The following is a 21787-nucleotide window of genomic DNA, read 5'->3' as shown; positions in this document are numbered from 1 at the left end:
GAATGCTATAATGCACGTAGCTTGCTCAAATAATATTCTTATTTAAATTTATCACATGATAAATTAAAAAAAAATCATATTTTATCATGTTAAAGTGACGCGTTTTAATAAAAAAAAATATTTTATTACAATTCATACAAATTTCAAGTCAATGTAACAAATTTTATAAATCTCAAATTAATTTTGAAAATAACTTAATGAGTCAATTTTTTTATCTGCCTACCCTATTGGGCTAATTTTACCCACAAAATGGCCCGATTAAAATTTATATAATGAATCATGCCCATGTACAAATAAATCATGCCCATGACCCATCTAAATCACATCGAATTTAGAAGGTTTTTTCTTCACCAGTCTGACCCGATCTAGACCTTTATACTATTAATAAATTTATTTTCCTCAAATTTTTGTGTGGATAAAATTCTTTATTTATCCAGAAGTAGAACATGCTACAAAGTATACTCCAAGCAAAGAGTCACCCAACAAAAACAAGGTGAACCCCAACAGAAAACAAAGCTATACAAAGACAAGCAAACCCCAAAACTAAGCTATACCCCAAGCATCACAAAGCCCCTTACTTACAATATTAGAACAATTAAAGCCCCTACTCCTGACTTTGATCTCAACAACAACTTGAATCAACCCAAAAACCTCATCAATCGACCTAGACTTTCTCCTGAAAACCCTATGATTTCGTTCTTCCCAAACACAATAAAGGTAGAGCACTCCAAGCAGTTTTAAGCATGAAAAATCAAAGTGACTTACCCTTTAAGCAAGAGCAAGCCCAAGCCCAAGCTAACTCCCGTTCCCAATCAAAGACATCCCTGTTAATGTTACACAGGCGCAAAATCCAACCACAAATGCCCCGACTGAAGGAACACTCAAAGAATATGTGATTCCTAGGTTCAATCGCATCATCACAGTTCACACAAAAGGAGACCACCGAGAAATTCATCATTACCAGTCTGTCCTTGGTGTGAAACCGATCCAAAATAGTCAGCTATGAAATAATAACATGCTTCGGGGTGTGCCTAGAAAACCAAATTAACCTCTGCCAAGGGATATGAGGTTTCTTTTCCCGAATCTCCCCCCATATCCAAGTAGCATTAACCTTTTGCCCACTCGAAACAGCAGCAAAAATATCAGCAGCCTCACTCCTAAATTGAAACATCTTCCTTAAGGTCCAACTGGCATCAGCTCGACAATCAGTAGCCCAAAAATCAACACCTTTGAGTACATAAGCATGCACCCAGTCCCCCAGAGGAATCGTTCACCAGCCAGAAGAGTCCGCAGCAGATGGAACAAACATGCCCTATTTCAGCAGCAAATATCTTTCAATCCTAATCCTCATTCAGATTTCAAAGAGTACACAGTATGCCAATTCACCTTAGCCACCACTGTCTTAGCATCAGTACCTTTCAAAAAAATATCTCATGCATAATTGATTGACCATCTGAATAACGGCCTTGGGCAAAATTAATTGTCTGCATCAAAAATTTGTGATCCCCATCAACACAGACTTTATGAGTTGCAACCGAGCATAGCTCAACATCTTACCCGACTACTGACCAAGTTTGGCCTTAATCTTTTCCAAGAAGGGCAAGCAATCATTCTTCGTAAGCTTCTGAGTCACAAGAGGAACCTCCAAATACCTAACAGGGAGGGGACCACGCTTAAAACCTGAAACACTCAGAATAACCTCCAAAAGACTAGCAGGGACCACCGAGGAGAATAGCTCACTCTTGGCAGCATTTAGGTAAAGCCCTGACATTGCGTAAAACTCCTCCCAAAACACACTGAACACCAATCACTGAATCTAAAGTACTCTTACAAAAGACCAGCAAGTCATTCGCAAAGCTTAAGTAAGGCAAACTTTTTTGCATTTTGGATGAAATTCAAAAAACCCATTAGTTGCAGCCAAATCCAACATTTTTAAAAGAACATTCATACCTAAAACAAAAAGGTAAGGGACCGGGGGGGCCCTTGCCTGATGCCTCTAGCACCCTCAAAGTAGCCCACCAAACTACCATTGAATGAGATGGAGAATCTAGGAGAGGTTAGAAAAGTATGAATCCATCCCTTAAATATACTAGGCAGTCTCATAGCTTCCAAAATATTAAGAACGAAATCCCAGGACAAGGAATCAAAAGCCTTTTGCAAATCAATTTTTAAAGCAATTCTAGGAGGCAGGGTCTTGCTAGCATACCCTTTCGCAATCTCCTGAGCTAGCAGCTTATTATCAATGATGCTCCTCCCCTTCACAAACGCAGTTTGATTGAGGGAAATCATACCAGGGAAAAACGAAACAAGCCTATCAACCAAGATCCTAGTAGCTGTCTTGTATACAACTGAACAACATGAAATCGGTCGAAAGTCATTTTCCTTATCCGAATGAATAACCTTAGGCATCAAGACAATAGCAGTGGAATTAAAAGCTGGGGGCATCCAAGCAGCTTCAAAGAAAAACCAATAGTAGCAGAAATCATCCCCAACCACAGACCAGGCAGACTTGAAAAACTGCGAGGAGAAACCATCAAGTCCAGGGGCTTTATCCCCCTTGCCCAAATATGGCAGCTTTGATTTCAGCATTTATTACACCCATAGTCAGAGCCTCAACACTACCCTCAGGAAGAGAGTATTGAATTAAACTCTTAAGACTTTGCACCTCACACCCTCGAACTTTAGAGTCCTTAGTACCAATAAGCTTAACAAAAAAATTCACCATCCCAGCAGACATAGCATCAAACGTGTCTAATCTCATACCAGTATCATCAAATAAAGTCCTAATAGTATTTTTCTTATGACGAGCAGCAACAGCAAAGTGGAAAAATTTGGTAGATTGATCCCCTTGACAAAGCCAACTAATCTTGGCTTTCTGCTTATAGAACATGCTCTCAGCCTTTTCCAAATCACACAATTCATCGAAGAGCTGTTTTTCCTATAAAATATCAACATCAAAACTAGTTAGGTTCAGAAGTTGTCTTTTTTTCCAGTTGATCTCTCTTAAGCTTGACACGTCCAGAAATGACCCCAAAATGGGCTTTATTAAAAACTTTTAAGCAATCCTTCAAACGTTTCAGCTTTAGAAATAGACAGTGAAGAGGGTCCCTACCCCGAATAGGAAGATTCCAAGACTCAGCAACAGTGGTGAGGAAGTCAGGATGAGCAACCCAAAAGTTAAAAACTTTAAAGGGCTTTGGTTTCTTTATAGGCTTCTCCTTAAGCAGCCAAGCCACAGCCAAACAGTGGTCAGAAGTACCTGGAGCCTGAAACTCCACAAAAGATCCAAGAAAAGCAACAGCCTTTGAGGGACTGATAAGGACTCTATCAAGCTTTTTAGCAACAAAACCAACATCATTCTTATTAGTCCAAGTAAAATTAGGCCCCAAATAAGAATAATCAACCAAAGACGAGTCTCCCAAACAGTCCTAAAAATCTCTCATAGCAGCATTCAAATGAAACCCAACAGAATCAAAATGACAAGTTTTATTTGAACAGAGGATGACATTGAAGTCACCCCCACAAGCCAAAGAGCAGAGTTTACAAAACTTTCCATAGCTCTTAGTTGATCCCACAAATGCATTCTAACGATAACGTCATTAATGCCATAAACAACAGTAATGAAAACATGATTATCATTAAGAACACCCCGAACAGAAATATATTGATCAGCAGCCTGACAAACAGCCATATTTAAATGTTTCTCCAAAGAACCTAAATGCGAAAATTCTCAGTAAAATCATAATTGGCACAATAATTCCAGTCAGCAAATTTATCACTAACAATCCAAGACATGTTACTAACCTTTACCCGAGTTTCCAACAAAGAGGCAATGTCAATATGCAAATCCTCTAGCCTTTGGACAATTTTGGACAGTTTAGAGGGGTTATTCATCCCCCGGACATTCCAAAAGCACACAATCATGATGATTGAACCAAAGAAGAACAACCTAAAGAGCTAGCTCATTCACTCACTTTTTTAACTTTCTCCAAAGTGGACTTCTTCTTGACTTTCATTTCATGCAGCAAATGAGCAACCCCAGCCGCAGCTGCCCTGGCCCTTCTAGGAGGATACTCAATAACATATTCAGGGTCAACTTAATCTAACACAACAAAATTACTCTTCATAATCACCTGTTAAAGTTTCCCCTTGGCCTTCTTTCTGGTAGCCGATTTAGCAACCTGCAAAGAAGGAAAACCATCACAAGATTTACCTCCTGCAATGGCAATTTCAACAACAGCTTGAGAACTAGGAACTTGACTATCAAGAGTCTGAGAAGAATTAGAATCATGCATAGCAACATCTTGACCCTGATTACTATGAGCAACATCAATATTTGCAACACACTGCCCCGAACTCCCACTAGTAACACGAGGAACACTAGTATCAAGAGCACTACTAGAGTTTACACTAGTATCCACAGTATCCTGCACATTACCCAAAGGATCATTCTGTTTGGGTTTTCAAACTTTCGCAACTTTCCTCCTACGCTGTTGACAAGACTTCTCCAAATGCGAAAAAGTCTTACAACCAAGGCATCTAGCATGGAACCAATGTACCTCAACCTTAACATGAACAATCGATACATTACCAAGAACAACATCGACAAACCTAGGTAATTGAACATCAGGTGCAACTTCGATACATACCTTTGCATAATCAAGACGTTGCCGAGAAAATGTGATACCATCCATGTAAAGAGGAATCCCCAAAGCGCTTGCAATGTAGCTCAGACCCTTTTACGTGAACAACTCCAAAGGAACTCCACACAACTGAACCCAAATTGAAATTCGATCTAGGTTAAAATCTAACCGCTTCAAATCAGGCTCCCATTTCCTCAAGATCATCGGGACATTTTGCACATGCCAAGGGTCGTTCTCAAACACCCAATCCCTCGCTGTATCGTTAAGGAATTGAAACACAAAGAGATTATACCCGCAAGCTTCACCGCTACTTCCTCCATTTCCCCCCAAAGAATATTCACAAGTTTCTGCATCGCACCAAAATTGGGAGATCTACCGAGAAATTGTGCTACCAAGGAGTACCGCCAGGCAGTAACCCCCTCATTCAAAACCTCCGCCGGAGGCTTAACAACGATGAATCCATCCTGAATAATTGGAGGGAAAAATCCAGAGAGTCTTGCTGAACCTCAAAAAGTTTCCTCCAGTCCATCCAAATAATCAAGGAATCAAGAAAAAACCCCAACAAATCCAATCAAACAAGAAGAAAATCAGAAGACGAAGAAGAGAAATCAGAAGACATACCAGCTATCCCCGACGGTCTTTTCTATTTTCCTTAAATTGGTCAATTATAAATCATTGTAAAATAATATATTTTATTTTTAAAAGTAATAAATTTAATTTAGATCATAATGAATTAACTAAAATAAAAATGATAGCAAGTTGAGCCTGTAGAATATAAATTTGAACTCATAAATTTACTTTATAGTTTAAATTTATTTATTATTTCCATTAAATTATATTATCACTGTACGGCCACTAATAATATAGAAACAGTTGTTATTCTCTTATTTAATACTCTAATTATTAGTTCTATTCTGTTTAATCACCCGATTATAATTTTTAAAAGTTATATCTAATTCATTTTGGTTAACCGTAATTAAAAAATAACGGAACTGTTAACGTGATAATTTTTTAAATCTTTAAAGATGATTTGATATTATCTTATAGTAATAAATCAATATCATCATTAAATTTTTAACGGTGAGTGATTACAATAAAATTAAAACTTAATACTAAGTATGATTTAAAAATAAAAATTAACTTAATGACTAAAATAAAACAAAAATAATAATTGAGATATTAAATATATAGTGTACCCTAATATTAATATCCAAATACCTACCATATAATGGACAGTACGGTAATATTGACAACCTCCATAAAAGCTCTGCGACAGTCATTTCTTATTTACTTTCCCTTTATCTTCTTCGTCAGTGAGAGAACAATAATGGAGTCCAAACGTCAAGCTTTCACTCTCTCAACGATATTGCTTCTGATGCTGCTGGGTTTGGCGAGCTCCGATATCAACCAAGACAAAGCCGAGTGTTCGAATCAGGTGGCGGGGCTGGCTCCGTGTCTGCCGTACGTGGAGGGCGAGGCGAAAACGCCGACCATAGACTGTTGCAGCGGCCTCAAACAGGTGGTGGACAAGAGCAAGAAATGCCTGTGCGTGTTGATCAAAGACGGAGACGATCCCAGCCTAGGGATCAAGATCAACGCCACGCTCGCCGCCGCTCTCCCCTCTACTTGCCGCGCCACTGTTAACATGACGGATTGCATCTGTAAGTGAACAAAGGCAGTTTTTTTTTCAGGGTAAAATACGGAAATGATCCTCAAATTACGTGATATTATTTTATTAAATCATTCTATTATTAAAAAATTATAAAATAATTTTTCGATTATAAGTTATTATTTTGTTAAACCATATATTATTAAAAGTCATATATTTTAAAATTCGTTATTTTTTTAAAAAAAAATTAATGTTAATTTTTAATTTTTAAAATTAAATATTTAACGAAACTCGTTAATTATATAATAAAATAACAAGAATGAAAGTCTACAAAATCACTTTAACATCAATCATGATTTTCAGAATCGAATCGGTTAGTGAATTGATCATGTTATCGATTCACTGATTTAACCGGTCGAATCGATCCACTGGTTCAATCGGTCGAAAAAATCGGACGACATCATAATTATTTAAAAAATTAAATAAAAATATCAAAAATATTTAATAAAAATAATTTTTTATATCACAAGTTATATTCAAAACAAATCATAACATATATAATTTAAAAATCATAAAATCAAGTGAAAAGAATGATTCAAATTAACTATAATATAATATTTAAGGTAAAACATATTAAATAAAAAATATAATTATATAACTATAATTAAAACATAAATTTAGAGTTAAAAAATAATAACAAAATAATATTGTTTGGTTTTATTTTTTAAAAAAAAATAATCTCACATGACTAAGAAATATAAAAGAGCATCCTAAAATTTTAAAGAGTAAAAATATAAGAACAAAACAATCTCACATGACTAAAAAACATAAAAGAACATCACAACTAACTTCTATAAATAATAGAGGTAATTTGACATTCAAAATCATGAAGTCTTTTGGTGAGCTTTAAGTGAACTATTCTTTCACTTCAATCAAACTCGAATTTTAGGCTTCAATCGAACTTCTAAATTTTTTTTTGAGTTCAAGTTTCAATATTATATTTCGAGTTTTAGTTGAACTTAATAATTTTTTTAGCTTGTGAGTTTGAGTCGAGTTGAGTTTACTTTTAAAGTTTTCAAGTTTGAGTAAAGCTCAGCAATATTCGAGTTCGACTTGACTCGTTTAACAAACGACGTCATTTAGTTTAATTTTTTTTAAATAAAATTGGTGATTTTTTTTCAATTTTTAGCCGGTTCAATTCGAACGATTCAGCAGTTCCGGTTGGCTCACTAATAATGATTCAACCAGTGTAGATTAAATCGAATTAGACAACTATTCTCGGTTGAACCGACCGGTCCGATCCGATTTTCAAAATACTTACGCCAACCACTACTCCCCTTATCCATTTAAGTGGAGTTTGTAGTCTTACTCCCAAGATTTTTGAGAATTTCTATTAAGGTATCATGAAATATCGAATATTTTAATTTGAACTTCCGAATTTAACGTCAGGGCACGTTATCCATTTAAGTATAGCTTAGCATTGATTTTAAAATTCAAAATTTTAATTTAAGAATTAAGTATTTAACATTGCTATCAAAATATGTTTTTGGAGATAAAAATGAGATATTTTAGATATGATGGTGTAAGTTAAAACAATATATATGCTCAAATGATATTTAAATTTTTTGATATCTCAATATATGAATTGTATTAACTTTGATTGTGATAAAATATAAAAAAATTATTTTTATCTAAATAGTAATAAATTATTTTGAATTTTGACATTGACGTTGAATTCAGCCCTACTGCACTTAGCACCCAATTCCCATGAAGCAAAGTTATTTGAAGGTTATGAGAAGCTGACAGAAGGGCATCCCAGCGTTGCCGCTACCACCCCATCAACCACCGGTAACACTGTCATCTCTTTGCCCTTTATTTTTTTAACTTCTCTTTATTCACCTAATTAATTGGTAGAAATAGTACGAACTCATTAGGGGGTATTTATGAAAAATAAAAATAAAAGGTTGTTTCTTTCATAAGTATTAAGGTTAAACAATTGTATTTATGATGTGTATGAGCGTTATCGGTAGATTAAGAAAATTCTGATTGATTCTTACTTTTATTTTATTCGAGGTTTAAATCTTAATATATATCTTATGTTGTCCTCTTCTCTCTCTTTTCCATGTTCCTTTTCTTTTTGATTTTATCTTCCCCCATAAAGTTATAACTTTAAGTATTTTGTATTTATGTCACATAAGTTTTAGAGTTTTCGTTCTTCAATATCTTATATGAACACTCAAAACATCGATGAACTGATCTCATCGTCTATAAATTTTTAAATTTTCTCTAAATCTTTCCTAAAACTCGTGAAATTCAATTTAAAACCTAGAATAAAATCATTGGTCTATAATCTCCATTACCCGATCAATGTGGAATGGAGATTTTAGTTTGTCTTTTCCATCTCCACCTCTCCGTCTCCGTCGTTGATATTTAAAAGAAGATACTTCATTAATTAAAAAAATACTTCAATGGTGAAAATTAAAAGAAAATCCGAAAAATTAAGTTTTGGGAAATTTCAGGTGATTTTCCATAAAAAATATTTATGAAAGTTTTGGGCCCTGTCATAATCTTTGAAAACAAATTCTCCCACAAATTGGTGTGGATCTGAATAATTGAAATTTTAAATGAACTAATCACAATATTTTAAAGTTAAATGACTAAAATCCAATAAATTTATGAATCACGATAATATGATGCGATAAAAAAATTATTACATGACAATTATTTCTCTCTGACTCGTGTAGGAAACTCCACTAGCAGTGGTGCACAGCACAGTGATGGAGGAAAGGGACAGAAGTGGGCGGCCATCGAGATGGCGTTGGGAGCTTCTCTTTGGATTTTTGTTATACATCAAAGCCTTGGTGTGTGATAATGGAGTTTATTATTATTGTAAAATGTAGTGCTCCATGAATTATTATGTGTTAAATGTTAACTACGGATTTATTCTATGTTTTTAGTTTAATCAATTTTAATTTTTATACTTTTCCATTTTAAAATTTTAATCTCATCTCACATATTATGATGATATGAATAAAATATGAGGTTAAATTAAATAATAATAAAAATAAATAGGGTTTGTTTCAGTGATAAGCAACTTAATATCGTTTAAACAAAGTTATATGTTCGAGTCTTTGTGTATACAGAAAATTTTTGCTGGGAAACTTACCCACCGAAGTGTGTGACATGGATCAGTCCAAATTAATCAAGACAAAACTTTAAAACTAGAGCGCAACAAAATAAGAATAATAATAATAAATAAATTTACAATTTCTATATAATATAGTGACTAATGATGAAATTTGTTAGATTTAATAAGTATCGTTTGAATCAAAATTTAAAATTTACAAATATGAATATATTGTGTTTATAATTTAACCTAATTTCCTCTCTCAATATTCTTGTGTCGTCTTCTCTTCTTCCTTTGTTTTTGTTTATTTTTCGACAGCACCGATTTTAATATTAGTTGCGACCGTCGGTGATTATTATTTTTTTGTTCTTTTTCATATTATGTCTTTGTTTTTTTTCTTGAGTTTTTTCACTTTTAAATAAGAATCTATATCTTTGTGACACATTTTTTCTATACTCTTGTGACACACTTTTTCTATGCTATTATGGCATGTTTCTTATGGTTTTCGGTAAGTTTTTCGCATACTTTTACGGTCGTGTTGGTGATTCCACAAAGATCCTCGTGGCATTTGTTTTCTAATTGGCTTGTTGGTGGTCGCGTATTGTTAGATCTCCTCTTTTGGAAATGGTCACTTGGTGATATAATCAAAATTGTGTAGCGAAGTAGTCTGGTAAATTATTTGGTTCGCTCACTATTCCTTTATCACATCGTAAACGTCTCGTTTGACAGATACAATGAGTTTTATGAAGGTTACTGGATTGTTTTGATGTTTGGAAGGTTTCATTCTCTTCGTATATTTGGGTTTAATATTTTAATTTTATGTATAAATTTTTGGTGACTTCTGTCTCCAAATTTATTTTTAGATGTGTCATAATTTTGATTTTTCTATTTTTATCAATAAAATTCAGTTGTCATTGTTAAAAAAATTATAAATAATACGATTGATCACTTAAAATGTAACATAGGAGTAAGGTTTTGGAACTACAAACTCAAATAATGCACATATGTTATGGGAAAATATGGCAAATTCCATCAGAGAAGTGGGCAAAACACCCTTGGGTTGTCGATAGGAAAGATCAAGGAACATAAAGAATCCTGGTGGTGGAACGACGAAGTCCAAACTAAGGTGAAGACAAAGGAAACTTGCTTCAAGGAGTTGCTACAATGCAATGACGACGAAGAAAGATCGAGAGCTAAACAAAGATACAAGGAGGCAAAGCGGGAAGCCAAGAAAACAGTGGCTAAAGCAAAGGATAAGGCATACGAGGAAATGTACAAGAGGTTAGACACCAAGGAAGAACAAAACGACATCTTCAGGCTTGAAAATTCTAGGGAGAATAGGAAAAAGGATATAGATAGCATTAGGTTTATTAAGGACAACAATGGTGTTCTTTTAGTTAAAGATCATGATATTAAGAGGGTTTGGGGAAGTTATTTCTTTGGCTTATTTAATAACGGTGCCTCTCCCTGCAGAGATAGTAACATTGATGGGTCAGCCGACCTTCATACTACGACCAATGACTGCCCTATAAGTAGGATTGGGATTGAGGAAGTCAAAATGGCCCTTACAAAGATGGGGAGGGACAAAGTTGTCGGTCTAGATCAAATTCCTATCACTGTGTGGTTGACCCTAGGAGAAGAGGGAATTAAGTGGTTGACCAACATCTTTAATATTATTTTAGAGACTACCAAGATGCCAGAGGAGTGGAGAGAGTCTACGGTGATACCAATCTATAAGAATAAAGGATATCCCCAACGTTGTGGTAACTACAGAGGTATTAAACTACTCAGTCATACCATGAAGCTATGGGAAAGGGTGATAGAGGCAAGGTTGAGACAGGTTACCAGGGTTTCGGAAAACCAATTTGGCTTTATGCTAGGCAGATCTACTACGGAGGCGATTCATCTACTTCGACAGCTTATGGAGAAATATAGGGAAAAATAGAGATCTTCACATGGCGTTCATTGACCTTGAGAAGGCGTATGATAGCGTACCCCGCGATACGATCTGGAAGACCTTGGAAACGAGACGGATCCCAACTGCTTATATCCGGGCGATTCGTGATATGTACTGTAGATCTACTACATACGTCAGGACTATAGTTGGCGACACCGAGGCATTCCCGGTGGAAATCAGACTCCACCATGGGTCGACTCTTAGCCCTTACATCTTCACCTTGATTATGGACGACATCTATTGTGCGAAACCAGACGGTGTTCTATGGTGTATGTTTTTCGCTGATGACATTGTCCTAGTTGCAAAAACAAAAAATGAACTGAATAGTAGACTGGCTACCTGGAAGACTGCTTTGGAAGAAAAAGGTCTAAGGATCAATATTGAAAAGACAGAGTATTTATGTTCAAACTTCAGTGGGAATCAAAATGATGAAGATGTAGAAGTATGCATCGAAGGACACGTTCTACCCTTAATGGATTGTTTCAAGTACCTAGAGTCTATGATACATAAAGATGGGGGTGTATATGATGACGTTACACACCGTATAAAGGCGGGATGGCTAAAGTGGAGGGCTGCTATTGGAGTTTTGTGTGATAAGAAGGTGCCTCTAAAAATTAAGGGCAAAATTTATAGAATGACAATAAGAACAGCATTGCTGTATGGATCAGAATGTTGGGCAATTAAGAAGGATCACGTAAGGAGGATAGAGGACGCAGAAATGAGAATGCTTCGATGGGCATGTGGTAGGACTCTGCGGGACATGACACCAAACTCTGCAATTAGAATGTCATTGGGGTGGTGCCTGTATCCGAAAAATTGAGAGAGGGAAGACTACTATGGTTTGGACATGTCCTTAGGCGGCAACCGTCGGATGCGGGTAGAGTCGATTACAGTCGATGGTACCAGAAGGAGAGGACGACCAAGGAGGAAGTGGGTAGACTGCTTGAGATCTGATTTGAAGGATTTAGCCTTTACCGAGGACATGACCTCTGACAGGAAAGTATGGAGACTTAAGACCAGGGTAACCGAGTAGTGTGGGACACAACCATAGGGTGCAGCATCATATGTCTTCTTTTTAATGCCTTTGTAGTAATTTCCATGACTTCTACTTTTTATACGTTTCTATCATTGGAATTTATGAAGGCTTAGAACTAGGATAGAAGAGTAGTATTGCCTTAGTTTAGGTTTTAACCCATTTGACTTTATTCATTCTCGTACCTTGTTATCGCTGACTACGGTGTATCATTCTCTTCATGTTACATCTTTTTAAATTTAGTCGGGACTTACGTTTCTGTCTATATACAGAGATTTGTACGCAAGGATTTATTTGTAGGGATTACTTCCCATTACAGACGCGCATATGAAGACTGCATATGAAGACTGTTCAACTATGTATTTATTTATTTATTTATACATGCATTGTATTTTATCTTTATTTTTAATTTTTTAACTGCCGGAGGTTTTACACGGAAGTTGCTCTCAACATGGCGTTGGGGGCAACCTACTACCCTACCTTCCCCTTACCCCATTGCATATGAGAATAAGGTTTTATTGTTGTTGATTGAATTCAGAGAATGAAATTTGAAAAAAAAAGGTATATTGTTTAAATATTTATATATGTATAAAATCCACCTATAAAGTATGTTATAAAATTTAATTTAAATTAAATTATAAAATGAATATAATAAACATGATTATCTGAGAATAACAATAAATGATAATTAAATGTATATTAAATATTAAAATTTCGCTACGATATAGTGAAAAAAGTATTTTATATATTATGAGTTTTCTTTAATTAATAATCATAATTGAATATACTAATCATTATCGTATGTACATAAAAGTTAAAAAAATATCATTATAATATTTATTCTGAAATATTTTTAGGATAAATTATATGAATAGTCACTAATATTTGAATAAGTTTTTGTTTACTCCACTGAAATTTCAAAAATAACAAATTGATCACTAATATTATCAATTTATAACAGACCGATGACTTGACACTGCCACACAAAATAATCACAAATGAAAAACAAATTCTCTTATTTTCCGTTCTTCTTCATTATAAACCAAAAAATGTTGCAGAATTCAGTAGTACAAGAGCTTATGGGTTTACCTTTGCCCATCCATCATTCGAAGGTGATTTATCATCCACTACCTCTGTCAGCATTCGCTTTTATTCTGTTTCTATTAGTGTTATCTGAAGATAATGTTTCTTTAATGGTGGTGTATGTCTTTTGCCTTCTTATCGCCTGCATTGCATTTCCGATTTTATGCACTTAAATCCATTTTTTTTCCATATTTGAGTTTCCTAATACATTGTCTTAAATATATGGGTAAAATTCAGTTGGTTTTTTATTTTGTCTATTTTCTCATTCTGCTAAAGTTTTGATTCTACGGATGGTAAGATATCTGTTTCATTTACTGAAACTAGAAATGTATGGAGTCTCTTATTCAATCTCTGCTTTCTTTATATGATGACTTATAAGGTGCAAAAAGAATAGTTTGTTTGCTCTATGTTTGGACTGATTACGACTTGAATGTTTTTGTGTTTGGTGCAAGACAACCTGTTGAAAGTCCTGTTACAATATGTGGTGATATTCATGGACAGTTTCATGATCTTGCGGAGATTTTAGAATTGGAGGGAAGGTAATTTTTCTGGTTCAAGTTGCGATGTTGTGTTTCAAACGTGATGCTAACTGTGGTGAACTATTTGCAATGCATGTTGTATTTTGTTCTGTCTGGCCTTCAACGAACATTCATAGATCACAAACACATTATCATGTACATCCAATTATAATTCTGTGCAATATATTTTCCATATTTTGTGGGATGGGGTCAAATGGACTAGCACTATGTTTCAGTGTTTTTTCTTAACATTTAGTTCTTACTGCAAAGTTTTTGATCAGTGTCCAGATGCAAACTACTTGTTCATGGAAGATTATGTTGACCGTGGTTTCTATTCAGTTGAAACTGTAACGGTAAGTACGAGTTTTGTACCTTACGTTTCCAGCTTTTTAGATGGTTCACATTGACTGTTTATGTTCTTTTTACTAGTAATAGTTCTAAATATGAATCCTTACCACATCAACGTTTTTCTTCGTCACGTTTCACACCGGCATTAATAAATTTAAGTACATCATGTTTGGTTTTTGTTGCAACTCATGTTTTACTTATGTTTGGCTTTTGTTCAGCTTTTGGTAGCACTCAAAGTGCGTTATCCTCGACGGAAAAACCATCTTGAGGGGAAATCATGAAAGCCGTCAGGTATGTTTTGTTTCTAAATGATTGTTCATGATGTATGTTTCAGTTCTGAATTACTTGTGAGAGCTTATTATGCATGGATCATTTATCATTGTTCTTTTTATAAGCTTTTATGCGTGTAGGGGGGGGGGGGGAAACAGAATTGTCATCATCATTATCCATTCTTCTTTGGAACTTATTTATCTATTTGAGATGTATATAATTTTAATTCTAATAAATGTTTTATGTTTGAAATGCAGATTACTCAAGCATATGGGTTTTATGATGAGTGCCTAAGGAAGTGAGTATCTTTGACTGTTTGTATAGCTTATTGCCAATGCTATTAATTCTGAAAGTTCTGATTGAGGGTGGACTTTCTTTATTTTGACTGCAAACTATTGCTTCTGATCTTTCCTCCCTGTTCTACAATACAAGGCATTCTGAATGCCCTATTTTTTTGTTCGTTTGTAGTTTTATGCGTGAGCCTATTGTGGCAAACAGATTCTTTTATAATAAACTGTGTCAAACAGATAAAACAAAGAGAACAGACTTAGAATAGGGCCAAGTTGACTTGAAAATTATTTAAATTATAGTAGTTTGATTTAGATGCATGACATTTATTTGCAATGGCTCCCAGAATTTCCAATTTTAGCACAAAGGAACTTTCATGTAAGCTTTGACAGGGTGGCATGTCAATTTTCTTAATGAGACAGTTGGAAACTAATTAGCTTAAACATTGAATTTGAAAGCAGGTTATGCCAATGTTGTTGCCGGAGCAATGGGATATCATCTGTAAATAGGCTTGTTTTGCATGCGGTTGCTCAATTTTACAGGGTGTCTGCAGTTTTTGGTGCTAACGAATAGAATTTACTTAATATGTAATTGTTCTGAAAATAGAAGTGGATTACTTTTACAAAAATTAAATAGTTAGAAAGATGGAAACTACATTTTCTGTTACACTATGATATGCACACGCTCTCGCGCGTACGCACACAGGTCCTATGATTTTTTCTTCTTTTCAAAATTTTCAATTTCTGGATTAGTAAGTCTCTCTTTAATTAATTTGTTGGTGTTTCTTTGAACGTATTTTTTTTCTTTTCCATCTTCAGGTATGGCAGTGCCAATGTTTGGAAGATCTTTACTGACCTGTTTGATTATTTTCCGCTCACAGCATTGGTTAGTATTTATTATTTATTGTTTAGTTCTATTTCAAATGACCTGTAATGTTGTGGTTATTCAAGCTTAGGTTATTAGGACGTGCTTTTGTAATTAGACACTCTGCACCATGCAATATCAGCGGTTGATTGTTTCTATTTCCACAATGTTTTCAACAAGGTGCACAGCTTTTATAAAGTGATTCCTTGTTATGCTTCATTTCCGATGGAGACCTTTTTCCGGCACACATCCACAGCTGTGGGTATAGAGGTTCAAACCTATATGGAAAAACTTGGGAAAATTTGATGTCGGAGAAGTACATTGTATCCAGCACACACCTCTGAATCAGAGATTTGGATAATCTAGACCCCTTATTTACGATTGATGCATCTTTTTAGTTGATAACATAAAGAGGGTACTAAGTTCAACTATTGGTACTGCCACCATTATTATCATTATAAAATCATCATATGTCCAACCCCCCTAACATTCATGTTTTACTATTTTCTGCATCCGTCAGTAGTAATCTTGCCAGAAATGTTAGCTGCAATATTCATAACTGAAAGCTTTATTTTCATAGATTATGTTTGATCTAAGACGAGCTAATGCTGCTGATGCTGTTCCAACTTAGATTACTTTGTTAGTTTGACCCCAGAAACCTGTCACGGCTATTCTGTTTTATGTTTGGTTGGTATTAGTGATTCTTAGCTGCTGGCTTTTTGTTGTTTTGAAGGTTGAATCCGAAATTTTCTGTCTCCATGGTGGGTTGTCTCCATCCATTGAAACGCTGGATAACATACGTAACTTTGACCGGGTTCAAGAAATCCCTCATGAGGGTCCCATGTGTGATCTTTTGTGGTCTGATCCTGATGATCGTTGTGGTTGGGGTATTTCTCCAAGGGGAGCTGGATATACCTGTGGCCAAGTATAATGTTTTTTGCTTTCCTTTTTTGGGTTCGTAGTCTTCTATTTCTTGGAAACGGTCCAAGGACATTTTTATCTTCCCTTGTAACTTAAATGACATCTTCAGGACATATCCGAGCAATTTAATCATACAAACAATTTGAAGCTGATTGCTAGGGCTCATCAGCTGGTCACGGAAGGCTACAACTGGGGCCATGTAAGTACTTCACCTGCTTTGATACTTCGTCCCGAAATCCAGCATCTTATACTGGATTTGTGTAACTGATATAATTTCTTCCACAGGAACAAAAGGTTGTTACTATATTTAGGGCACCTAATTATGGCTTCCATCTTGGAAGTTGACGACTACCAGGGTCATACATTCATTCAGGTAAGCTGTTATCTCATAAACGCATCGTCCTGCATGCAGATCGAGCTATTACATCGTCCATATGTATAAACACTTAGTATGTACATATTTGTATAAACATTAACTATTCTGTTCAAACAAACCAGCTCCGAGGAGAGGAGAGCCATATGTAACCCGAAGGACGCCTGACTATTTCCTATAAAACAAAATGGCATTGAATCGACCAGTCTCTGGCAGCTGGTCCCTCTCTTCGGGCTTGCGACAAGGGATTTTTAAAAAATTACGATTTGTAATTCACAATGGTGGGTGGCTGCAAAGCCATTGTACAAGGCATGGTAAGGGTTGCTTCCTTGAATTATGCTCGGGCTTCCACAGCCGAAGAGCCGACAACACCTTTTAAGAGGCATATGTACTATTTCAAGCAGACTATGTTGACACTTCATTTATTTATTCTCATTGATTCTGATTTTTGTATTCGAGAATCGATAGATTTGTAGAAGGATGCTGAGAACATTTTCCATATATTAATGCTTTTCTTTCGTTTTTGATGATCGAACATACTCGTTGTGGACATATACATGTATTCGACACAAACCCGAGCAATGCCTCATTCTCTTTCATCAACACTCACAGGCAAGGGCTTAAACGCAGCCAGAACAACAGCAACTTTGCACACAAGAAAGCCCATCATTCCAACCAAAAGTTCTTTCGCAGTAAACTCAAATGGAACATCACTCGTGCTGTACTTGATTGCTAACGAAGAAAGTGCTACAGCCAGTGCCAGGCTTGATACCGGACCCCTAAATCGGACCATTTCATTTCTGGGATTCTTTGATATTAGTTCAGAAGCTGGTAATTCGTCAACGGACCTTTGCAATAACCACAGATAAAGAAAACCGATGATCCCACCGAGTAAGAACGCAAAAGCATAACTTTCCCCGATCGAGACGGATGAAAATGATGTACCGACAACTATAAGAACGACATCATAAAGTAACAAAGAGAACTTCAAATCTGCATATTCCTTCATGCTTTTTTCATTAGTTATCCCGTCACTCAAGGGTGAAGTTGACTGAGAAAAGATCTCGTTCACGAAGACATTAGAGCCCGATAATCCGGTAATGACACCAGGTCTTAGTTCCACCATGGAATCATCACTACCCTCTCCAAGCAAGATATTATCAACTTCGAAGTCATATTTAACACCACCGTGTTCGAAATCTTCCCTAGAGTGAGATTGAGATGTATTAAGGATGATTAGGCAGACACCACCTAATCTCCATTGACCTGAAAAATGAGAAAGGAAGATGAACATTTATCTTTCCAGGTGCACTTAGTTTAACCTACAAGTTACCAAACTTACTTGCACGAATCAACATCTTAAAACTATCAATCCTTATTCGAGGCTAACCTGATTCAACACCGATCCAAAGAGCTTTAACCTTCCCCAGTTCCGGCCCCTCAAATACAAATTCATCAACGGAACCTCTTTCGAAATGGAGAGTTTCAGGGTCCACCATGTTCTTCAATTCCGTAGGATGTTCACTGAACAAAGATGCAGGTATTCTCTGCAATATCGAGTCTCCTTTCTCATCTATCAAGCACAAGAGTATCCCAGCATTTATATTGCTCAAACTTGAGCCATACATGTTACTTGTCTCCAACCAAACCTTGTAAAATGCCCGAGCACCATTCAAGCCGGCCGATGAAATGATCTTTTCTTTCGAGGAGTCGGTACATACTTTTGGTTCTGTAGATGGCAAAAGACGTGACGGTTTCGCGAAGCCTTGAAAATCTGGAGTCAAAATGCTACATCAAACTCTCTAATAAACCTCAACTTTTCTTCTTACTATGATGGTGCCCTGATCTATATAATATATATATATATGGATAGATTAACCTAAACTAGTCTAAACATAAGCTGAAAATAGTTTTACATATTTACAGAACGCTTTATTCAATATATATTTGATTAATCCGACCATCCTTTCATCATTATATTCGTATAAATCATGCAAGTTAATTTTTTATTCAATTTAAAAATAATAATATTTTTTGTTCTAATGATGATTTTAGTCCTGTTAGTTTAGATATTTGTCGAATTAAAGCTTGTCCCCTCCGAATTTAAGCTTGAACAGTTATTTAGTCCCTGTTATCTTTGAATTTAGGTGATCTGACTATTTTATTGCCTAATTCTAACTCCATCCTGCCCATAGTTAAAATATATTGCTAAATTCATCACAACAGTTTAAAGAATAAAGTTTTAGGATTAAAAGAAAGTACCTTGAAAATCAGATTTCTTGTAAGAAGTGATGAACCGAAAGCGAAAACGAGCAGTCGGCGAGTGAAACGATGTTCTCGAATGAATTATTGGTGTAAATCTAAAGGGATTCCTTTGGTTCGTTGCAAAGATTGTGCGACTTACGGGAATCGACTCCATCGCCATTACCACCACCGTCTGTGTCCGGCTTTCTTCCAAAACCAGACTTTTCATTTATTTACGCATCGTCGTATCAATGATGGGCCTATTGGCTTTTCATGATCTTGGATTGGGCATGATTTAAAGTAGGCCCGAATCAAATAGCCAGCATGTCCAACACAATATTTGCTTGAAAGCCGGATTAAGATCAGGGATGGTTATTTTGTTTGAATACTCATACGACATTTTTAGTGTTCGAATTCGAGATTTCAAAAATAACAATAATTTTTTTATCATCGAAGGTTTAAGTTAAAAATTGAAATTTGAATTAGATTCAATTTCAGGTTTAAAGCGAAAAATCTTACATAATATTTTAATCTTATCTTATATACTTAGCGATAACTATAATCTATTTTAACCTTTTTAATTAAATTTTTATTTTATTAATAAAAAAATAAATATAAAGAATAATCTATATATTTAGTACTTTAACTATTTTTTTTATTTTATTTTGATTATCTAACTATTAATTTTTTAAAATCGTACTTAATATTACATTTTAGTTTTACTTTGGTCATATACCGATAAAAAATTAACAAAACTACTGATGCGACATTTTTTAAAAACTTTTTCAATGTTTATATTAACTTATAGTGACACATTAACATCATCGTTAATTTTTTAATAATAAGTTACTAAAATAAAATTAAAACATAACATTAATATGATTATAAAATAAAAAATAGTTCGTTGATAAAAATATAATAAAAGTGATACTTAAAGATTTAAATGTATAGTTACCCAAAAATAATTTATATAGTGAGATTAATGATAATAAATAAGAAAATATTTATGAAAAGAATAAATAGATTAGTGTAATTGTATTCAGGGTATATTATACAAATAGTCCTCAAACTTTTAGGATACTTACAATTTGGACACCCAACTTTTAAAACTTGCAATACAGTCATCAAACATTTAGCTCGTTTTCAGTAAGGTCCCTGTTGTTATCTTTGGTTAGTTAGGGCTGATGTGGCATGTTACCTCCGTTAACCTTCTTTTTCTTCCACCTCTTCTTCATCCTCTCCGTTAACCAGTAATCTATTTTTTGAGCCAACATCCAAAAATATTTGTTCAACAAATAAAATATTATCAGAGCATGTGTTGATCACTGTTGGTAAAAAATAGGCTGGACACAGTCCCAGGATCCCACCATGGGCTTTTATCATCAACAACTCATTTCCCTGCAAACATCCAATGCTTGATCAAAGCATTCATTTTGAATTCCAAGAAACATTCCTAATTGGCATTTCGTTGAGCTTCGACCAAACATCTACACTTGGAATACATAACAATCATCCCATTCCATAGCTTCTTGTCATGACGTTGAAGAAAACTATGTTCCTCTCAGTCATTTCATCGAATTCTCCGCAAGCTGCATAGGCCCACATCAATTTGATGGCTATAGATGGGTTGAAGCGAAGATGTTGGACATTGAATATCTTGGAATGGAGTTTTTTTTAATGTTCTGATATCTGGGTATTGGTCCAGCATCTTACCGCAGAAATATTCACTGAGAATACTCTATATTTTAGGAGCTTTGGCTGGTTTGTATTTCACTTACTGATCAGTTTGTTCACGAGAGGCTAACAGATGAGAGGTATAAAGCTGGGGTTACGGAGCTTTAGCAGCATATTAACAGTTTAGGGAATCTTGATGCTGTTACTTCGATGACTCATAAAGATGATACCAAGGTTAGAGCACCTGATTCCTCAAGAATTGCCTATGAAGATGAACCAAGACTTATGTTGTTAAGAGAGTGGAATTTATTTGATATAATGCTGTGCTCCTCATACATTGCTCCTAAGTTGAAGACCTGGAGTGATAATGGCATGAAGAAGCTTAAGCTTCTTCTTGCAAGGATGGGATTAGCACTTGTGGATTGCCAGCAGAAGTTCCAGTACATGAATCATGAAGTAAAACAGAAGATGAAAGATCAATTTTGAACAATATTTTCCCGAATACAGACTTAATGATTTCTACTACAAAACTTTCTTGCGTCTACATGGTTATACTTCAAGGGTTTCAGCAGCAATATGGTATATGGGGTTATTGCACTGCTTGAATCATTCATGCAATCGGGTGGCACGTGTGCTTTCGAAGCAGTTTGGGGCAACCTTTGGAGCAAGAACCTCGTAAAGGCGGCGGGGACTTTACAGAAGGTTCAGAGCCTCAGAGGGAAACAGAGAGTTAGTTGCGAGAAGAAAGGGTCGGCGGCGGTGATGTAGCCGACGTTAACGGAAGAGGAAGAGGAAGAGGAAGAGGAAAGAGGGAAAAGAAGAGGATTAACGGAAG

General features: G+C 35.3%; 2 protein-coding genes, 1 long non-coding RNA gene and 2 pseudogenes across 3 annotated transcripts; 3 read left to right on the top strand and 2 right to left on the bottom strand.

Annotated features, from left to right (window-relative positions):
* Positions 1-469: 469 nt before the first annotated feature.
* Positions 470-5281, bottom strand: LOC120209092. The gene is made up of 3 exons (XR_005524371.1): positions 4650-5281; positions 3113-4181; positions 470-2938 (listed from the first exon to the last, which is right to left on the bottom strand). It is a non-coding gene; the product is annotated as an uncharacterized LOC120209092 (long non-coding RNA).
* Positions 5282-5923: 642 nt separating this feature from the next.
* On the top strand, positions 5924-9136 carry LOC120209090 (non-specific lipid transfer protein GPI-anchored 6-like). Its single transcript, XM_039208156.1, has 3 exons — positions 5924-6304; positions 7993-8100; positions 8997-9136. The coding sequence occupies exons 1-3, from the start codon at positions 5971-5973 to the stop codon at positions 9119-9121; spliced, it is 567 nt and encodes a 188-aa protein (XP_039064087.1). The 5' UTR covers positions 5924-5970; the 3' UTR covers positions 9122-9136.
* Positions 9137-14431: 5295 nt separating this feature from the next.
* On the top strand, positions 14432-17186 carry LOC120209080 (annotated as a pseudogene).
* Positions 17187-17564: 378 nt separating this feature from the next.
* On the bottom strand, positions 17565-19470 carry LOC120209116. Its single transcript, XM_039208173.1, has 3 exons — positions 19297-19470; positions 18425-18808; positions 17565-18300 (listed from the first exon to the last, which is right to left on the bottom strand). Exons 1-3 carry the CDS (start codon positions 19457-19459, stop codon positions 17621-17623), a joined length of 1227 nt encoding a protein of 408 aa, XP_039064104.1. The 5' UTR covers positions 19460-19470; the 3' UTR covers positions 17565-17620.
* Positions 19471-20812: 1342 nt separating this feature from the next.
* Positions 20813-21720, top strand: LOC120209079 (annotated as a pseudogene).
* Positions 21721-21787: the final 67 nt, after the last annotated feature.

The sequence above is a fragment of the Hibiscus syriacus genome, unplaced genomic scaffold (assembly GCF_006381635.1).
Source record: "Hibiscus syriacus cultivar Baekdansim isolate YM2019G1 unplaced genomic scaffold, ASM638163v2 tig00018093_pilon, whole genome shotgun sequence".
Classification (NCBI taxonomy): Eukaryota; Viridiplantae; Streptophyta; class Magnoliopsida; order Malvales; family Malvaceae; genus Hibiscus; species Hibiscus syriacus.
The sequence above is the reverse complement of the archived record's forward strand: the minus strand, read 5'-3'. Positions and strand labels throughout refer to the sequence as shown.